This window comes from Sinocyclocheilus grahami, unplaced genomic scaffold, assembly GCF_001515645.1.
Source record: "Sinocyclocheilus grahami isolate Dianchi unplaced genomic scaffold, SAMN03320097.WGS_v1.1 scaffold241.1, whole genome shotgun sequence".
NCBI lineage: Eukaryota > Metazoa > Chordata > Actinopteri > Cypriniformes > Cyprinidae > Sinocyclocheilus > Sinocyclocheilus grahami.
Genome location: NW_015505420.1, coordinates 95,559 through 118,321, shown reverse-complemented (window position 1 = coordinate 118,321; position 22,763 = coordinate 95,559). Strand labels below are relative to the sequence as shown.

General features: G+C 39.7%; 1 protein-coding gene across 5 annotated transcripts in view; it reads right to left on the bottom strand.

Annotated features, from left to right (window-relative positions):
- LOC107597926 (mediator of RNA polymerase II transcription subunit 13-like) overlaps positions 1-22,763 on the bottom strand; it is a 57,711-nt gene that overhangs the window by 28,684 nt on the left and 6,264 nt on the right. For all 5 annotated transcript variants that reach the window (XM_016289125.1, XM_016289126.1, XM_016289127.1 and 2 more), the window contains exon 2: positions 8,038-8,272. In XM_016289125.1, the coding sequence (XP_016144611.1) occupies positions 8,038-8,272 (235 nt within the window). The remainder of the gene's footprint in view (positions 1-8,037; positions 8,273-22,763) is intronic.

The following is a 22,763-nucleotide window of genomic DNA, read 5'->3' as shown; positions in this document are numbered from 1 at the left end:
TACAACACTGTTCCAGAACACTTCATCCCAATTATTTGGATGTGTGCAGCACATTTTATGGAGGACTGTTTCCTGATCCTGGAAGAGTAGACTACAATGCCGGCTGTTCTGACTCACAGAATGTAAGTACGTTTTTTATATTTAAAGAATTTGCCACTGACGATTCAAACGCGAGTTTTGAGCAGTGTAGAGTAGCACTTGTTGTTTGTCATTTCTCCGATCCCAAATGCAGACATGGTTTTATGTTTACCGGCATGAAGCGGCACAATTAAAAGCATAAAACGCGTAAAAAGACAGTATAAGTCATTATAATCCGTAATTATGTCACCATTAGATGCAACAAATGCCTCATTTATAATGGGTTTTAATGTTTTTGTCTCGTCGCTCCGGCCGGGATATGGTAAGGGGCGTAACATTTCCGTCACATCCTTGAGGTATTCGGCCAATCACAACACACTGGATAGCTGGCCAATCAGAGCACACCTCAGTTTTCAGACCGATGAGCTTTGTAAAAATCAACGTGTTTCAGAAAGGCAGAGCATTGAGGAGAAACAATAATGTACAGTATGTGGAAAATAATGTGTTATTTGAATCTTAAACCGCATAAACATTTCATAACACCAAATACACAAAATAATGTTCTTTTTAGCAACATCATATGACCCCTTTAAGGGTCCAAATACTTTTGTTTAAATGAATTTCATTAGCACCTTACAGTATATCTCTAGGGAAACATGTTGAACACAAAAAACATCTGCTCATGTGTGAAGACGGGACAAACTAGAACAAAGGAAGAACATAAAAAAAGTATTTCAAAACCAATGGAAAAGAACATGGTGGAGCTGGAGACATGAAGAGACAAAATAACACTGACTGTGTACTGTTGTGTGGCGCTAGCCTGTCACACAACAACACCTGTACACATGCTGCCAATGACATGCACATCAATATATCACTGCAAAGACACAGCCACAGTATGAAATATTAGAATTAATTAATTAAGTTCTGAGAAATGTTTTTTGAACTAGAAAATGTTTGAGAAGATAAACTGATTTAATTGAGTGGAAAGTAAAGCCATTCCAACTTCGCCAACTCACCATGAGACAAAGGATCAGGAGGAAAAAAGTTTGTTTGTCTAAGCCATTTTGAGTGAAAGTAAGAAGCTAAAACATGCATAAAGCACTGAACTGAGGCTTTGAGAGACCTGAATCTCTATCCAGCATACGCTCAATGACAGACACAAACCAGTGGAGCACAAACTGGTGTTTGGGTGTGGCGGCGCTCCATGATCTGCTGCTTTGTTGATGTTTCACAGCAGACTGAATGAAATTTCATACTTACCAGAATTCCCTAATAACCATGGCAACACAGCCAGAGAACACACACACACACACTCACAAACACACACACTGTACTGCTAATGGAGACAGACAGTCAGACGAGCAGCACTGAGTGAAAATCTGACAGTCTGTACCTGCAGCTCTCTCGCTCTCTCTCACAAACACACACACACACGTGATGAGATCTACACACTACATGTGTCTCATGTGACGGTATGTGATACACACTCAGCTCTATCAACAGTGTTTGTCAATTCAAGTAAAAAATAATTTTGATCTCTTCTCTGTGTATTTACTCTTCAAAGACAGTCATGCACTTGTCATTGATCTGCTCAGACTTTTGAAAGCAGAAATGTGCAGCTCATGTTTTGTTTAATCCTATGATTTATGATTTGATCTGTAAAGCGTGTGAATGATCTCTATGAGGTAGTGCTGCGGTGTTGAACATCTACTGACATGTTTCTGACGTGATGTGCATTTGCTGTCTTTCTGCTGTCTGCGACACACAGACACGATGCACTGGAATTCATATTTTACAGAAACAATGAAACCGAAATTGTAAAGTTTTATTTAGTTGGAAACCAATTTTGGTTGTCATTTTACTTATTACATTTGGGGGTAACTGAATCTGGCATGTTTTCAGGGTGTTGTATTCTCAGATGATAAATTCAATTTGTCAATCTTGATATCTCAGTCGAATAGCCAAAATGTTGATGCATCACTGTGTGGCTTTACATGGACATGACGTGAAATACAGTATGTAACTTCACACAGACCAGATCAGCAAGTGATTGTGTTTGGTGGTTTCTGAAATAGTTTGGACATGTATACATCCACTGAAAGCATGTTACTGTAAGCACATGAGGTCTCAGATGAGTTTTTGTTTTTAAAGTGGTAAGAGACTTTAGTCCTGAAATACAATGCTTGTTTTGAACCTGCAGCACTCATTCAAGCTGTTATTACTTCCACACTTGTATGATCTCACATCCTTCAGTAACTGGCCAGCAGATCTTGAGTGAGTTCACACGTGTTTATTTCAGGCTGCTCTCTCTCTCTCTCGCTCGCTCTCTGCTCAACACAAATGAGCAGTGACTGAACTGGGTCGCCACTGCATGTTCTGCAGGGCCTCAGTCTGGCCACTAGTGGGAGTCGTACTGGTGGTGCCGCTGCACACAAAGCCGCTATTGAGTCATGCAGCCGATGCCAGCAAGTCTTCAGTCCGTCTGATCAATACACTGAGAAGCAGAGGCCATGCACTGCACACTGAAAGAATACGGGACGGAACTACCTCAGTGATCAAGTGTGTGTACAGTTCACACGTTACTCATGAAATTGATGACTTAGACAACGTTTTGATGTCTTGCAGCTGAGAACAAGAAACTTGATGCCAGCAGATTTACCCTTTTTTTTTTTACTAACCCACCCTTGATAGACAAATTGATAGATTTTGTTTGTTCATAAAGCCAAACACTTTTAGTCTTGCCATCTCCATTTGATCAGGCTTGTTTTTTCCCATAAAGTGGCTCATTAATATAGGCAGTCATGGGTTGTGATATTTTAGTGCTTTCCAAAATATAGTATTTAGGCTTATTTAAGTTTATTTTAGGCTTTTTTAGGTTATATTAAAGATGAATCAAGTATGAAAACACATGTGAGAGAGACATCTGACAGACTCGCACATGAGTTCTCTCTGTCTATGCGTCTGTCTATCTATCTGTCCGTCCGTCCGTGTGTGTGTGTCTGTGTCTGTCTATGTGTGTGTCTGTCTGTTTGTCCATCTGTCTCTGTTATCACACAGTACAGGAATGTTTCCAGAGTTCTTCTAATGTGCCATTGACAGCAGTAAAATAAATTGTCATAATAAACATTCATGTAAATGTTCCCTCTCCATCCACAGCACGTGCAGGCTGGTCTGTGTAATTCAGTCTTCAGTGAAAGGATTGTAAGTGCTTTTGGAGTTGTATGACCACATGAACTCAGTCTGACAGCACATTCAAAAATAAAATCATGTCTAGAGCATGTGTTTCCAGGTAAAAAGACTTTCTGATGTTTCAGAGTAAACCGACACACAAACCTCCAGCTTTCACAAAACTCCAGAAACTCATTCACACATCTCAAACTGTTGTTTGACTTTTGCATGTGTGAGTCATTTTTTCGTAAACGTGGACCAAACTGTAGGAATCTCCAGAAACTCCGTCACTCTCTCTCTCTGCTCAACATCATGATCCATCCACATCAGATCATCTCATGCTCATCCCCTTTAAAAACTCCACAATCACACACACACTCACATGCCAATCACAGGTTTCTGCTGTCATAAACGCTCCCTGACTGACTGTATGAAGAACAGAGCAGTGTGTCAAGTGAACAGAAGTCAGTAACAACATCAGGACTCGAACTGCACTCACTCTAATCAGCCAATCATCAGCAGCTCTTCATTCAGGCCACCTGCTATGATTTATGGAAAGGGAAACAAGCAAGAATAATCTGTTCCCTTCATGATGCCTGTATTCTCTCGACTGAAGTCATAAAGCTGCAGTGCTGAGAGTGGCTCTACATCGACTCAATGACAGCATGCATGTGAATGACACAAGAACACGTCACATGATACACACAACACACGGCAGTGACCCCTGCTCCAGATCTCACTCCAGTGGCATTTACATGATACTAATAATCCACTGTAATTTGGACGCCATGCCAAAATGCCATGGACATTTTTATATCGAGTATAGATTTTTCATGTGCCTAGTTCTAAAAATGCTTCGTAAGATAAAACATGTATAATTTTTCAATCCTGCAAATTACGAGCACATTTATTTTCCTGATAATTAATCCGTTAAATACTGTTGTGGACAGTAGAGACCCTTGAAGTCAAAAAGGTTGTGAATCACTGCATTATGGGGAAATTAAATCAATTATGTTGGTAGTTTAGCAATTTTGACATTCCTAAAAGTCCCTGACATTCTTTATGATGTTTTTATGTTCTGTGTCAGAATATGCTGATGTTCATTTGTGTTGAAGTGTTTGGTTGTTAACCTGCTTCCAGCCAAAATATGAGTCAATAATCCATAATAACACTTTGTCCAGTGAAAAAGTCCATCCCCTGTTGTCTCTCACATCAAAATCCACCAACATATTTCTTTAGAACTGTTTTGGCTTGTAAACAGCGCTTGATCTGTGCATTTTTCTCTCCTGATTTAGATCAGACTACTTTTTAGACTACTCGTATTTTAGTGAAAAACGTCTCAATGATGGATTTGTTGCTTACAAACACGCAGCTTTTGGCTTCACAAGACATTAACTGATGGACTGAAACGGTGTGGATTACTTGTGGATTATTGTGATGCTTTTATCAGCTGTTTGGACTCTCATTCTGACGGCACCCATTCACTGCAGAAGATCCATTTTTGGGTGAACTATTCCTTTAATATGTCATGTGTTTAAGCAAAACTGAAACACACACCGGACCAATCAGAGGCCAATGCTCCGCTTTATAATAGTGTATGAGAGGAGAAGAAGCCAGTTAACATTCAGGATCTTCACTGCAGTCGTCATCATCACTCACTGTCTCTTTTCATCTGCTAAACTTTGAGTGTGTTTCTGCTGTTTGAGGAAGTAGTGCGAGTCACTGGTTTCCTGTGCAGAAAAAATGACTGTTCACTCCAGCAAACAGTGACGCGGTGCTTCCTTGTTCATGATGATGACGCTTTAACACTGCTCTCGACTCATTCATTCCTTCCATTCAGGTGCACTGAGACATAAACAGGAAGTGACTTTGGTCATGCCCAGAAAAACCAGGAAGTCCTGTGAAACATTACCAGCAGACGTCAGATTCTCCTTGCCGGTTCGAAACATCTCAGCGAGTGACGACAGCGCATCAGATTGTTATGCATTATTACAGGTGCAATAATCCTGTGTGTGTAAATAATGATGCAGACGATTCTGCTTAATGAGTGATTATGGGAGAACACACGTCATCAACTGTCACTCAAATCCCCACCACTCAGTCATTATATCACAGTAACAGTATACATCACAATATAATAATCAATTTCAGAGTTTGGGACTGAAAACCTTATTTTCTGACAGGTGTGGCTCTCAAACCGACCCGTTCTCACAGCAGCTCTTGTACAGTATTCGCTCACGGATCTTTTAATATGAAACACGGTGTAATAAAAGCGAGAGATTTTCTCCATCAATCATCAGGATGAGAGAGATTTATGATTTTGCTGAAACAATCATTTCAGAGTGGATCCTGAGGAGAAGAAGGGAAAATGTGAAAACTGTAGATGAGAGGATATTTGGGAACGGCACAGATGCGAGAGAGCAACGAAAAGGAACAGAGACAAACCGGCAAAGAGGAGTTTCTTTGTCACACAGCGGTGCGTTCAGCGCTCAACACGCCGTTCACAACACGACCGCTCTTACATTCTCAAACACAGTGCGTATATAACACACTGCACCTATAAAACAAAACCCTAACCCAAAACACACACACATGCCACGGTCAGCTTCATCAGCACACGCAAACACATATTTGCTGTTTAAAACAACATCATCCCTGTATCATCAGGACAGCAACTCCAGCCATGAGCGTCCAGATCTCTAATCATGCTCAGGAGTACAGTTTATATATACAGTGCACAGCATAAATGAGTACACCCCCTCTAAAACTTAACAAATTCAGCAATTACTCTTTACTTAGAAGACATGTTAGGGTTCTTTGGAGATGTAATGTTCCAACAAGCCTGCTTGATCAATTACCAAAAAAGAATGCCAAAATTATTCAGCAAAATAAGATTTTCTTATCAAAGTAATACAATTTTGTGTTGCAAAAATGAGTACACCCTCCTGAAAGTTACTAAAAAAATAAAAAGTGTATAGGTTTAAGGCTATTTTTGATCAACGGGTAAGTATATTGAACCAAAACTTTTAATTTCCTGACCATTAAAAGTGTTATATGGCCCACTGAATCATACTCAGACTTAATGCTGGCAGCAGTGGAACCACTTGGGACAGAACTGCCAGGTGACTTATTTCTTAGCAGAGGACAATGGTACAAGAGGAATACCAAATTATTGTTTTAAGTGTGAAAATATAGCAGAAGTAGCACCAACATTCAAAAACAATGGACTTGTGATAAGACTCCTGAAATAATCAGATCTTCACTTTAAGTTTTAATTTAGTGATGAGTGAATTTTTGCTAGAAAAAGAGCAGGAGAAATAACATCCAAGTGTCTCAGAGCCGGCAAAAGCTATGAAAAGAGTTGACACTTTATCTCACAGAGTATGACGCAGCCTGCAGTAGGGACATGCACGAAGATGCTACCCTCCCTTCATTCTCTGCATTATTGGGCATTTTTTCAGCATGACAATGAATATATTCATTCTCCCAAGGTGAAAATCCTTCAGTTGACATGTATTTCACTCAATATTAACACTCTTGAGCTGCTGTGAGAGATTCTGTAGAGACGAGCTGAGCAACACTCCCCATTAAAGATCAGAGCATTCAAGGAGGTTGTCCTCTAGGAGTTAAACAGGACAGATGTGAAAATTTGTCTTGAACTTGTACACTCAGTGCCAAGAAGGGTCAGAGCAGTGTACTTTAAGTTCTGGAGGACATACTAAGTACTAGAATATTATACATTTTCTGAATTAAATCTAGGGTGTATTCATTTCTGCAATGCTTCATTTAAACAAAATTGGCTAATTTACTTATCTTACAGAAAATATTGGCATGGGATGGATTATCTCGGCAAAGGAGAAGTGCTCACTAACACAGATTTAGACAGATTTGTGAACAATATTTGAGAGAAATAGGCCTTTTGTGTACATAGAAAAAGTCTTAGATCTTTGAGTTCAGCTCATGAAAAATGGGGACAAAAACAAAAGTGTTGCGTTTATAATTTTGTTCAGTGTATATATCAACTGTACTTGCTAATAATATAACATTAATAAAATAAAAGGTCACTGAAGAGCAACATTTACATGACTGTTCACACTTTAAAAACATGCACTTTGTAATACTGTCAAACTAAACGTTTACTTTAAAGTACACATAATAGTTCAAATAAATTTAAATCATTGTTTAAATAATCTTTTAAAGAAATACATTTATTTTGATGAGTTGACTAGCATACTACGTAAAGCACATGTAAAGTACTTGATTATAATTTTAACTGTAGTGTGTTATTCAATATTACATTTAAAGTTAATATATTCTAAATGTATTAAATTGCAGTTTCATCATTAAAAATATATTGAAATGCATGACAGGTTTCGATAGAAATGACATGACAATAGAAATTAAATGACATTGATAACATCCCTGTTTTCTCCAGAGCTGCTAGATTAATTGAGCTCATTCCATAATTGATGAACTTGAACTGACTTCAACTGAAAAATTGACTATTGTCCTCTATTTAGAGGTGCTTTGCAGCATAAATGAACTGTTTGCACCATTGAATCACTGTTTTCCTGTTTAACACTGTAAAGCTGTTATGCTGACACAATCTGCATTGTATAAAGTGCTATATAAATGAAGGTAAAAAAAGAAAATAAATGTAAAGTATATTTTAGTTGACCATAAATGCCATTAGTACATTCAGCAGTACTTTAACCATATTTCAAAGACAATCAAAGTAATTCTGAAATTATTTGTGGTTGCTGTTTAGCATCAGTTAGTCAGTCTTACCCTCCAGCTCACGGTGGATGATGTCAGTCAGGTTTGGTTCTTCACCCCACCAGAAGATCCAGAGCTCTTTGGCATCCGGTTTGATCTTGCGCCTCCACACACACAGCAGGTTCGCACGAACGCACTGCATGAAGCTGCGCAGAACCGGATCGTCCTGTGCTGGAGCGGAAATCCCCGGCCCGTACGCCAGACCACCTGCGCTGTAGCAGCGCCATTTAATGCCAGTCAGCTCTGCCTGCACAGGAGAACAATTAACACATCAAACGATGAACAATCCCCTACACGCTGAGACATGTGAATGTAGTCATGTCATGAATACAATAGTTTATCTAATTAAACAATCAACCCAGAGTCATGTGATTATCATATAACCCTTCGTTCACAACACATGGATCTGTACATGCCATTTATAATGTCATATCACTGTAATGAAAAGCGTTTGATAAGTAAATGATGCATGATAAAGAGCAGCTCTACATACAGTATATCTGATAACGCTGCATTCTAATTCTCCTGTTTATATGGTCATTATCTCTGGAGATTAATAGTCACAGTATCTTGATTTTGGGTCACTGCAAACACCACTGTCTGAAACAGCACATGTGCACAGACATTTACTGAGGAACATCAGTGAAATAGTCTTGATAATGAATGCTGCATTACAATTAACACATCACTGTCAATGTAATAAATCAATATAAAAAAAAAATCAGAGACTATAACACCAGGAAAAAAAATATTCTCCCTTTCTTACACTGTCAACTAGTTTATTAAACAATTGCTGATCCTTGTTTTTCTTTATGATGTGTGTATTATGCATATTATGTGGTATGAATAAAGTGAAAGTGTGTGATATTCCACCTGTGGGAGCCAAAGACACATTTTAATGAGAATGGATAACAAAGATTCAATTAAACAGGTAGACAAATCAAATGTTAACTCTATCAGCTGTGTAGTTCTGTTCATTTTAACTACATGATCAGCGTGTTGAGTTTGAGAGAGACACAGCGGTGTAGCTCCCGGCGCCGATTTATACTGGAGTCGCACCGGTAGTGACGTCATGGCTGTCGCCGGCCAACGAGTTGGTGTTTTTTCAATGTATGCTTCAGACACGGGTCACGACGAGGCGTTCCCCATAGCGACCCCTAGAGGACGCAGTTCGAAGTTCCCATGAAAGGGAACCTGCCAATCAGTGTTTGACATCTTCAGCGTGTGGTTTGTGTGAAGGATCAGAGAGAAGCGAGAGAAACTGCTGCTGCATCACATCAGACCTGACGAGCTTCAGCTGATCGGACAGGCTGGAAACACACGCTTCTGCACACAGAGGAACTGAACTAACAGAATTCTCTCTTAATGAAGAGAAGTAAGTGAGAAGCTGTCACAGTGTTGGTTGTGGTGCCCTGGACTGGCCATTTGAGGGCGCTCTGTCTGTTCTATGTTGTATGTGTTAAACTCCATTTCCCATAGTCCCCTGCTTATTAATTCTGTTCTGATCAGTAGCACCTGTTATCATTTACTCATTATCCCAGCTATATATACCATGCTCACTCTGTCTGTCATTGCGTCTGGATTATATTGTCTTCTTGGTTGGTGTTGTCGGTGTCAGGTTTTTGGATTACATTTTGCAACGTTTTGTTCTGTTTTGTCCTGTTTACTTCTAATAAACTGCACATGGAACTTACCCTGTTTCCTCCTGGCATGCCGTGACAGAAGCTTCATGAGCAGCAGAAACGATCAGCCGCATAACTGATTCAGCAGATCTCACAGCTGATATCTGAAGAACATGAACATGAAATTCTCCAGAAAGCAAATGCACACATGTGCACATTCACCTCTGTTTACTTAGATTCGAATTCATATATCACTGTCACAACAGAATTTGTCCTGTCCTGCACTTTCTGTCCAATCTTGTTATGCTTTGGCAATTACCCTTTCAAAGTAATAGTTTGATCTTCACAGTATTTATGATGGTGACATCTTCAATAATATTTCCTATCACATGCTTCAAACAGAAGTAAGTTAGTTCATCAGTCTTTATCAGTATACAGTGTATCACTGGCCTCATTACGCATGAGAATACTGACTGTAAGAAATGTGGTGGAGTTTAATGGTATCTGCTGGCTGAGGTCCTTTTTGGCACTCGAAAGTCCTGCAATCTAATCTGTTTGGCTGGTTTTATGCAGCTTCTGAGTGTAACTTCCAAAATGCAATACAAGGATTTTATCAGTTCACCTGGAAACAAAGGTGAATTTACAAGGTACTGGGTTGATACAGCAAGAGCTTCTGAGCAGAACTAGTGCCTGAGTTTACTAACAAGTAAAGTAGATTTCCACAAGCAGAACTGTTCTGCACTGTTTTCTGAGGTATTTGCACCAGGGTTATTATAGTTAACTAAATCTAAAAAAAAAATAAAAAAATGTTTAGTTTAACTCGATGTACTAAAATAACAAACTAAAATAAAAAAACCTATATAGACATTTAAAAAACAATAACATATAAAAAAGAACAAACAACTAAATTGCTAAAACTTCATTAAAAATGAAAATAAAATGAAAATGAAAATGGAAAATACAAAATAAAATCAAATTCAATATATGAAAAAACTACAGTATCTCAATAACACTAAATAACATTGACGTACACAGCAAAAATATATATATTTTTTGTATTGATATTTTTGATGTATCTTGCAAATATCTAGAGATTCTTAAAACAAGAAACATTAATTTGAGAAGCAACACGTTATAAGACTGTATAAATACACTTAAAGAAAAGATTTTGTATATTGTAACGGACAGATCACAGAGTCCATACATGTGTGCTGTTTTCCAGTGTTGTTGCACAAATTTTCTGCTGTCATCGATTCATTTGTTGTTCTATTATTGTGGTAATAACTATTTCAGATAACGGTGTCTCTAAGCGGCAGGTAAACATGTGGTTAGTTGCTGTAGATGCTGGTCAGGTCGACAGAATAAGCTGCGGTGTGATCATCTGCTGTTTAATCAAAGCTCTGGCTAAGCAATACAACCTGGTGACTCAAATTATACTGATCACAATAAACTGAACAGTTCGGCTGTAACCTCTTCACATGATATGATACAAAGGTTAAATGTTCCTGAGATGCTGCTGCACAAATTGCACTTTTTCCTGAGAACAACCCAGAAATGCTGTTGCATCGACATGCCCTGAGCAAAAAACTAGACGAGTGTCAAAACAAACATCATCTGAAACGAGAAAGACTTCCTGATGGCAACAGCTCTGATCTGCTGGACTCCTGAAACACACACACACACACACACACACACTATCTCTCTCTCACACACACACACACACGCACACAGTGACCTCAGGCCGTCCTGGGTCACACTTGCAGATCTGCTGTCATCTCCACTCATATCCGTGGTTTGAAGTGTTCACAGGATCAGGAAATAATGCTGATGTCAGTCTATTCTCCTGCAAAAGCATTCCTGCAAGTATTTGCTAATGTACCGTGTGACGCTCTTAACGCCATGTACATCCACAAACATGCTATAAACATACTATAATGCAGCTGGTTATTCAAGCTGAATGAGGATGACATTAGTGTTAAGAGCAAGGCTTAAATCTAAATTGTGGTACAAGACGTAAGTCAATGAGTAAGTCATTCACACAGATTCACACCGGATTACAAACCTACTGCAGAAACATCAATGAAAAAGGCAGAAAGTGCACATGAACACTGAGCTTCACCGATACAGTCATCCAGAGCTTCTTCTGCTATCACATCTGGAAACACTTCCATAAACTCTACAAGCACTCCAACAGAGAATCTGAATCTGAGACTGTAGACCATGGTTCTTCAATCTGGACCTCTTGCCGAGTTCAGATCAGACGCACCTGCACGTATGTTTCTAGTAGGGCTGTCAGAATGGCTGAAAAACTCAAATTCGAATTTTGTACTTAAATATTATCAAAATTCGAATTTAACATGCATAATTTCAGTTAGGGTGAAGAAAACCTTTTGGCTTCTCTTCTGAGGCCACAAGAGGGTGCAACGAGCAAAATATTACAAATGTACGTTTCTTCAAAGCATAAGATAACATAACTATCTGTGAAAAAAAGTGCATAGTGTTTAAAATAATGTTTATAAACCAATTATAATTAATTAAGTTGCTTAAACAACTATAAACAAAACAGCATCATGTATGTTTGCATAGTTTAATACAAAGGGCGGAAAGCCAATCACACAGAGTACATTTTTCATTTAAAAACATGAGATGCAGTGGGATGGGGGAAAAAAACCCGCCATAAAGTCTCGATATATGTTTTTTTCAAAGTTAAACTTGCATTACCTGTGATCAGTGACAATAAAGGGCTCATTCATCATCATTCATTAATTTTGCATGGCTTTCTAAACATGCGGCTCCTTTGTGCGAGATGCGAGTGCAATGGTGATAGATGTCCCTCTAGAAAGTGTGCAAAATATGCGTTCTTTGTGAATGGCTTGGTTTCAGTTTTGATGTAAACAAGATCTTCTTCACATTGATGTTCTCTTTTTCCGCAATATTTTTAATGAACAATGCAGCAGCGCCGCATCTAGTGGCTTCAACTGGATAGGCTAACAAAAACGTTGTAAAGCAACGACACTTACATTGTCATCGCATCTCGTGCGCCACTGAAGGCTGCCTGACGCACACCTAAAATTCGTGGATGAAAAAATTTTGATTTTTATTTTAAATTTGACTAATATTCGAAATTCGATTTTTTTTTTTTTTACAGCCCTAGTTTCTAGTGATCCTGATGAGCTTGATCAGGACCGTGGATAAACGCTGCAGGACAGTCCAGATCTGAAGAACCTGCTGTCACATCACACACTAATGATCAGACACAGTCACTGAGACGAGCCCCGATGAAACAAACCAACACATGATCACGTGACAGGTCTCCAGATTTATTTTGTTCAGGGACAGAAACAAAGGATGCTACTGATGAACATATACGCCAGATATTACAGTGTTTTCTTAGCATTATAAGTACAGTCACCTGGTGGAGTCTGGGTTCTTTGCTACTGTCGCCTTTGGCAAGATTAGTTAAGGTTCAAAAGGCACTAAATATTCAGTGATATTATCAATTTAACAGCACTGACACTATCAGAACAAATCTGAACTGATCTCAATAATGACTCTACTGTCTGCTGTAGAGCTACTTTACAGCTGAAACCGAATTAGCTTCCTAAATAATGACTTTTGCAACATTAACACTGTTATTTTCCTGTTTTTTACTGTGAAACTGCTTTAAAATCTGTATTCTATAAAGTGCTATAGAAATAAAGGTGACTTGACTAAGTACATAGCAATGTTAATAAGCCTGAACAGACATCACAGTTTGAAAAAGATACGGGTAATCTGTTATTTACGGAGTCACATGACAAAAAAACCCCAAGATATCATGGCCACGAATCAAGAATTGATTCCCACGATTTAGTCATACAACCTTGTTTTAGTTAAATAAATTTTTCTTCTGCATGTCATATGCGGGGCTCCGTATTTATTCAGTGTTTGTTCTCTGACGGGATCAATGACAAAAGGAGGCCTGTAGGGTCTGTCGACATAAAATATAGTGTCCATGAAACATTAGATGTGTTCTGATCGGCACTGGAGACTCAACAGCATCGACCGAGACATTTTTATTGCTCCTCTTAAATTATCCCAGTAATAAAAGCATCTCCATGCCTTCCACAAAGGACATCAATAACAGAACTCACAGAGACACCAGCTCCAGTAGGAGAACCGTAGAGCTGATAATGAGCCAACAATCCGACCCCTTCAATTAACCCACTGGAATTAGATGATCCCAATCACTGTGTCGTTTCTCGTTTTGGACTCGCTCGAGTTTGAGAGGAGCACAGGACGTCCCGCAGGCCTCAGGCCTCTAAACAGGCGCTTTCATTCGGCTGCCACCTTTACCAGGCCACACAACAGCAGAAGGAGCCGCTGCACCCGTTCCGTCACAGAAATCAGCCCCGGGTGCGCGGAAAAGAAAAGCGACCTAATTAGAACAGGTGTCGTCCTGCGGGCGGAGTAACGGATGGACCTGCCAATCAGCCAAGAGCCTCGCACCACAGAACGCCGTGTCGAGCGCCGACTTCTCACCTGTCAAGGGCCGTCGCAGAGGGCAAACGTGCCTGATGTAGTTATGAACAATGAACAAAGCTGACTGAAGCCGCTTCGCTGGCAAACAAAGGCCACAAGGCAGATTCGCTTCAAAACAGCAGAGCAACCTAAACCGCTGTCCCTGTTTACGCTGAATTATTAACAGGCAGATAAATAAACCAAAGCCTCCTTTACCAGCTCGTCTCATGTGTGACTTAATTTACTCCGACAGGCATGGAGAGATGGGAGCGGGAAAGAGAGGGAAGTCAAAACAGTTGCTAGGCAACATACAACATCTATAGGACTTCAGCAACTTATTCCATTTTCATGATTCTGTCTCCAGGGTTACAGCAGAGCTATGCTGTTGCCAGCCATTCACGAGGCTTTTCTATTGACTGCACATGACAAAAGGGATATAATTCGCACCAGCTCAGGGTTTCACATGCTTCGCAATCATATCTTCACTGGAAAACGTGAACAGAATCTTGATTTGTGGCCACACAGCTGACAGCACGCTTCTGTCAGACAGGATCGTATCGCCGGATCAACTTGGCCTTCAAGGGCAAAGGGTACAAAGATCACCCGCTCAGATCTTCAGCTAGTACTCCTGTTTAACTACACATATATATCTGTCTGCCCAAACAGACTCAACATCAGACCCTCATTTGGCAGACAGTCTGGTCAGTCACTGTGTAGCTTTGTAATCTTTACATTTTCCAGACACTTTTATCCAAAGTGACTTACATTGCATGCAAGGTATACAGTTCCTGCATTCCTTTGGAATCGAACCTGTGACCTTGCAGTTGATGAAGCCATAGTCTGTTGAGTTGCTGAGTGGAAATCTTTGTCTGAGAAAACAGACCAAACAAAGTCAGGGTTCTTAGGTCACAGTAGTGTAATAATCCACACCTGAATGCATATCATTACGGCACTGTTGTGAGGATCACCATACATGTAACGTCACTGCATGCAAAATGAGCAGCAGCTGAAGAAAACATTTGCAGTCAACATTAGGGCTGGGTGATACGGCCAAACATATTATCACAATATTTTTTTCCAAGTCATATGATACCGATATTTATCACAATATTCATTTACCATGAATAGGGAAGGAATTTGATTTATTTTCCTATAAAAACTGTTTTCCATTAGATTTTTTCCTGGATTGTGTGCTTTATGATTCAAAACAAATGTATCATATAATTGTGTCTAATGATATGAATGAATAACTCTTGAACAAATTTGCTGAACTAACAAAGCTAACAGTAGTGATCGTAGAGAACTGAGCGCTGCACCCTGAACAGGTCACAACCTACCACTGCAGATCGTCTTTTATATTCTACCACTTATTTGCTTGCCAAATGGGTGTGGCATTAATTCATAAAGTACAACCTGATTTAAATGCACATCCAACATAAGAACGCAGGACAACAGCTGCACTTGTGAATTTGCAGTTTCCGTTAATGCAACAAGCCTCACACAGTGGCTTCTTCTTCTTTAACGCTTATCTTCATATCAAGTTTTCATCCATAACTGCTTTGGACACCTAGATAAAGACTAGATGCTGTGATTTACTGAGTTTGGGCCATCCCTCTAGACGAAGTCTCTGCAGTTGGGTTGTAATAGATGGCTGCATTCAGCAGCACTGCTGGAAACATCAATATAACCTTGAGGTGGAGCAGACGGCTGTAGGACCATCGCCATCCTTTACATCCAGCATGCGTGGCGGCGGGAGCAGCATGGGCTGCCAGTCGGCTTACATTTCTGCCAATTCTTCTTTGCTATTCCCTGGTGTGTCTCCACACGCAGGAACACCAGAGGCTAAGAATAGCACACAGCTGGCACTGCAGGGCTTACATATTTCACACTCAAACCACCAGCACTCACGAATATCAGCCTGCAGACGCAGCACTGACAAAGCTCAATGAAGCTGATCCTCTGCAGCGCTTCAGCCATTAAAACACGCATGAAATCCAGAGCTGCTTCTCATATTAGGAGGTAATTTGCTTAATTAGTGTTGTTAAAATTCAATGGTTTACTAGTACTAGTGATGACAGTGATGTGCTGAATCCTCTATCACTGAGATGGTTGAGTGTGTGTTTATGCTCCAGTCATGAATGATCCTCAGATCACGTGTGTTGTTGAGAAGAGTGTACTGATACTGCATTGAGTGATCAGACCGCTTTCACCTGCTGGATCAGAAAACGGATTAAAAAAAAGCACACTGAAGAAGCAGCGGTGTAGTGCAGGGTATAAGCAGGTATATGGCGTATACCCACTTCTTTATTAGTCGACATTGCATATGCATCATTCAGTAGTGTTCTGCATTAGTCTAAACACAGCTGGCACTGCAGGGCTTACATATTTCACACTCAAACCACCAGCACTCACGAATATCAGCCTGCAGACGCAGCACTGACAAAGCTCAATGAAGCTGATCCTCTGCAGCGCTTCAGCCATTAAAACACGCATGAAATCCAGAGCTGCTTCTCATATTAGGAGGTAATTTGCTTAATTAGTGTTGTTAAAATTCAATGGTTTACTAGTACTAGTGATGACAGTGATGTGCTGAATCCTCTATCACTGAGATGGTTGAGTGTGTGTTTATGCTCCAGTCATGAATGATCCTCAGATCACGTGTGTTGTTGGGAAGAGTGTACTGATACTGCACTGAGTGATCAGACCGCTTTCACCTGCTGGATCAGAAAACGGATTAAAAAAAAGCACACTGAAGAAGCAGCGGTGTAGTGCAGGGTATAAGTAGGTATATGGCGTATACCCACTTCTTTATTAGTCGACATTGCATATGCATCATTCAGTAGTGTTCTGCATTAGTCTAAATCCATGGGCGGCGCTAGGGAGGGGCTAGCAGGTGCTTCAACACCCCCAAGAAAGACCAAAGCACCCCCATAGCACCCCCCAAAAATGAAATAAAATAAAAGCATTTGACTCATAACGTATGCATAACTCGTGCAATGCAACGTGACGTGATTTGCAGTCGTGCTTTTCATAATGTCATTATAGCTTTTGATTTAAAAAATGGATCGGTTCCTTGTGCAAGTAGGCCTGCCCCCTACTAAAGATTTTTCTAGTCAACTAGTCGCACGTTTATATTAAATTGATTAATATAATATTTACTAAAACATCCTTTAGGCATAGGCGTGTATAGCCTATTCCGTGCTCAAGCGAGCACATAAAGCTTGCCACAAAGCACCGGCAAAAGTAATGATTATGAATGTGCCCGTGGAAAAGAAAACATTTTAATTATTTACTAATAAACTAGTGCTTTCTCAGTCAGTGCCGGCTGCAAAGATTAAATATCGAATGCCGCCGCGGATTCGTCATCTCCACAGTAATGGACGTGCCATTAATAGCCTAGAGAGAAATGCACCTTTTCATACGAACTACATAATTAGATTATATATATATATATATATATATATATATATATATATATATATATATATATATATTTTATTTTTTCATAGATTTAATTTTTGTGAGGCAAGTAGGCAGTTCATTGTTGTGGCGCGCTCCATTTAACAGAGACTGGCGGAAAATGCATCCTGTTTATTTTCTTAAGTTCATAATTTTGGTGTTATTGTGAGTGTGCATAAATAAAAGCAGAAATAGTTTTTTACGAATGATGTAGCCTATTAGGCTACTCTAATTTGTATGACCAAAAATGACGGAATAGCCTATTTTAAGTTCTTTCCACAGGAAAAAATGCAAGGGACTGCACGGGCGCCTTCATGTCATGCAGTAAGCGCGATAATACTCCCACACTTCTCATTAACACTTGATGTTATCTATTGCGCATATTAATCTAAATTAACGTCAGAGTGAACCGCCATATAGCAGCCCTACTCCTTTCCATGTGAGAGATCTTTGTCCTGTCTCCTACACTATAAGACATATCTGAGAAGCAGCTGTGGCGTTGCCCGAAACAGCAGCTTGGCACATTGGCCATCAATACACAGAGAGTGAAGGCTCTGATTTGAGACTGTAAATAAGTAAATACAGTATATGCCCAGTGCTTTTTGATGTCATATTGCCTTTGACTCACAATCCGAAATAATGCTTGTTCAGTGAATTTTAGGTGGACTGTATAAAAATCTTTGGGAACTGTCTTAATGAGTGAGTCATTGAGGCCTTCATTCAAACGATTCGTTCAGACGGCTGATTCATTCAAGAACGAAGCAAGTGTCTGTCTTTATGAATAGACCACTGAATCATTAACTTAAATTATTAATTCAAAAACGCGAATCATTCAGTAAGGAAACACCACTGTGTGTTGCTCAGAGATGCGCACGATTCGTTAAGCAAATCGAGCAAAAACAGTCAACACTGACCATATTGCACTAAAATGTAATATTAACTACTCATTTGAACTGTTGTATAAAATCAATGTAAAATTTGCAGTCGTGGTTATTGAGGGAAATGTCATGTTGCTTAACTAGGATGTATGTTATAAATATAAAAACTACATTTTTACCGCAGTATGTCTCTTCTGTGTGCGGTTATGTTCATTTGTTTCGATTTCTCCACGAGATTCTCTCACACAGAAAGGCTGCGCGAGCATCAATGATTGTTACTGTCAATATATTATCTAGGCTATTATATATCGCCGTTTACACCAAATGTAATAAAATCAGAATCATTATTCTCGCCAAAATCTCGGTGCAGATTAGTTGTCCGGTCGGACAAGTAAAATTCTTCTACTTGCCCCCTTCAAAAAAATCCACTTATCCCAGACAAAAATTTATGTGGAGCTCTGTTACTGTATATAAAATTCAACCTGCCAAAGTGGGAGTGACCGTGTTACCCGCCACTGCTGAAATCCACCCGCATTTGGCGAGTTGGCGGGTGTTAATGTCAAGCCCTGACTGTATAGGCCTATTAGAGAACATCAAAATTTCAGTTACAAATAAAAAAGAATATTACTTACCCCTGATAGCACAGGTACATCTCAGAGACGTCTATTTGATGTGCATGTTTACATCTGTAAGATGTATTTTTAGAGTGTTTGCTCATCTGCAATACATCTATAGGACGTTTCCTGTTAGACATCAAATAGTTGTTTAGAAGATGTCTTTAAGATGTTTATGATTTAGAATGTATGTAAAATGACATCTTAATGACTTCTATCAGATGTTTGTACACAGCAGATGCTTTGCAGATGAAGCTATCTTTAAGAGACATCTTGCAGACATACCAGTGTTATCTGGGACAACCCTTTTTTAGTGCGATGGATGGGCCTCCATGTTTGCACACAGACCATCAAAATCATTCTCTAGCGCACCCCTGGTGGTCAGTCTGTGCCCCCTAGTTTGGGAAACACTGGTCTAAATCATGACAGTCCAGCACAAGTAGCTAATCCATTCGCATGTAAATAAATGCAAATATTCCCTAAAAACACCCAGTGAAGACAGTGATGTGGTCACGACTCGGGTACTGTCAATCTGACAATGCCAAACACCATTGGATCAGAGCACTATCAATCACTGCCTGATTTGCCGCCTGTCATTTTGCCAAGATGAAAGTGAAGTGACGTGACATGTGGCCAAGTGTGGTGACCCATACTCAGAATTTGTGCTCTGCATTTAACCCATCCAAGTGCACACACACAGCAGTGAACACACACCCGGAGCAGTGGGCAGCCATATTGCTGCGGCGCCCGGGGAGCAGTTGGGGATTCGGTGCCTTGCTCAAGGGACTCAACTCAGTCGTGGTATTGAGGGTGGAAGAGAGCGCTTGTTATTCACTCCCCCACTGACAATTCCTGCCAGACCTGAGACTCAAACCTGCAACCTTCATGTTACAAGTCCGACTCTCTAACCATTAGGCCACGACTGCCTGTCAATATGGCCTTTTGAAGCCTTTCGAACTTGCATTGCTACATCAGTGCTGTTAGCCAACAGCTCAGCTAACGATAGCCAAGCACCCGCACCCATGCCCTCTCTGTCCCCCACCCCAGTCATGAGAGGATGCCAACAGAGACTGAGATGCTGTCTCTTTGGCTGAAGACATCAACCAAGCTGAGCACTTTTTAATAACAGGACCTTGTAAATTATGTTAATAACATATGTCAGGGCTCAAAATGACCATTTGCCCGTCACTGTATCTCATGGGAGAAAGAGCAGCACAATTCTGGATAAACAGAGTGTTTTCACAACACGTCATCAATCCGGAAGTCGGCCATATTGGTGGCACTGAACGTAAACAATGCCATTGAACCGAACAGAACTCACAAATTTCGCTGATTATTGCTGCTGAAAATGGTCCATTATCATCGTGTTTTGGGCTGTACTAATCGGTCGGACCAGGTCAAACATATGGAGTATAGACTGCCAAAAGTTAGAACAAATCAAGACATTCATGACATTTGCCAAGTATGGTAACCCATACTCGGAAATTTGTGCTCTGCATTTAACCCATCCAAGTGCACACACACAGCAGTAAGTAGTGAACACACACACGGAGCAGTGGGCATCCATTTGCTCCAACGCCCAGAGCAAAGAGAGCACTGTGCATTCACTTCCCCACCTACAACTCCTGCCGGCACTGACAAGTGCGACTCTCTAACCATTAGGCCACAATTGCCTATTTAGATAATGGAGCTATATTTATTATTATTGTATTCTAGGAGCCAAAGGAGCCAAGCCAGCTTGTACGGATCTTTACCACCTATTATATTTAGTTTGTCAAAATATCTCACCCTTTCCTGCTTACTAAGTCCTTCTCTATGATTTAGCAGTTTCCACACTATTTTTCCATGTTTTAGACATCATAAATTAGTAGAACAACGTCCACATTAACCGTGCAATCCATGCTGGTGTTTACATCCGAGAATCTCCAATATGGCCGTGCATCTGGGTAACTAACCAAACCGTGACGTTGGTGCAAACGCTCTATTGAGAATCACAATTTTTTGTTTCAAATATAGATCACGATTCTCCCATGATTCTGAACAGATAACTAAACTAAATAGCATGTAATTTACTTAGAGGTTCTGACAAATTGTAAATTGCATTCAATGACTCACTTATAAAGACTTCACTTGTTTCATTACTAGATGATTTAGTGTTTTTATTTTTTTTATTAGTGTTTTTAAATCATTCAGTGACCGCTTCTGTGTGGAAGGGGGCATTTTCATTAAAAGAGAAAGATTAAGCTGAACACTTAAAAAAAAAAAAGTTTAGTTTTTTTTTTACTATTAATACTATTTATTTATTATTATTATTTTTACTATAATTATTCTACTATTATTATTATTATTTCTTATACATTTTTGTATGTGTATCTGGCCCAAGAAAATGCATCCCACAACACAAAAAGAGCTTGCTTTCAATATGCCTCTCAATTAATTGAATGCTTCCATTGGCAGCTATACCTGTAGGTTCCAGTTAGATTATAATGAGGCTGTTTGAAATTCTTGTGTCAATGAATTCAATTCAGTAATATTCGGGTTATGGTAATTTGGTTTCCATTGTTACATCTATACATACATACATATATTTATTTATTTTAAGACACCAATAATGACTGGCCAGACCTGTGGACAGCCAAACAAAAAGAAGATTTTAAATCCAAGAACCCCTCGTTAGAATACAAAATCAAAAGTTTAGGTAGATTGTTAGTTTTGGCAGCTTCTAAAACAGGGGACAAGGAGAAATATACGGTATGTGTGTTTGTGTGCTTGTATGTATGTGGGAGAAATGACACTACACTCATACAAATATGAATACAGTAGTTACATTTTTTGTTTATGCTTCAAAGGTTGTCTGGTCTGTAGCACAGGGAGTAGGGAGCAATGAACACTGTGTAGGGATCATATCGATTGGAACACAGTTCATGCACGTAGCTCTCTTCTAAGGAGCTGGTTAACTGAATCGGGTGTGTTAACTAAGCGAGACATGCAAAATATGCAAAGCGAGGACTGTAATTGGGAACCGCTGGGCTACATCATGTGTCATTCACCTCTGAGAAAACTACAATACTACAATACCAGGAAGGAAGATCGGGTTGTTGATGTTTGTCTGCCATTCTCGCTCTGTCTGCACAGTGTGCATGAACGCGCTGATGACGTATCCGAACCGGGTGCGCAGATGTATGCTAATACATACATTGACAGGCAGGTAGGAAAGCCAATTAAAACGCTCGGACCGAGCATTTTGATTGGATGAACATTTCTTGGTCATACGCCTTCCACAGAATATATAAATACAGATAAATACATTGACCACTTAACTTAATGATTGTTATCGGGATGTGAAGAGACTTTCAATCAGCATAACAAAAAATGTTTCTGAAGACAATCACCTATTGCACCTTTAATTATAGGTAGGACACTGGAAATTTAACAATTAGATGTTTTAGTAATGAAAATTATCTACATTAAAAAATTGTGAGCTCAAACTTAAGTTAATGTACTCTGCCTTTGCATTGTCTGCAAAACGTGAGAAGTCACACCAAGGCAAATGGCAGTAACTTCCACATTATCAATATTTGGTTGCTGATCACCATTTACTAAATCGCTATAGTAACACCTGTATAAAATCTAGTGATCATGGGCATGATCATCTCATATAAGCT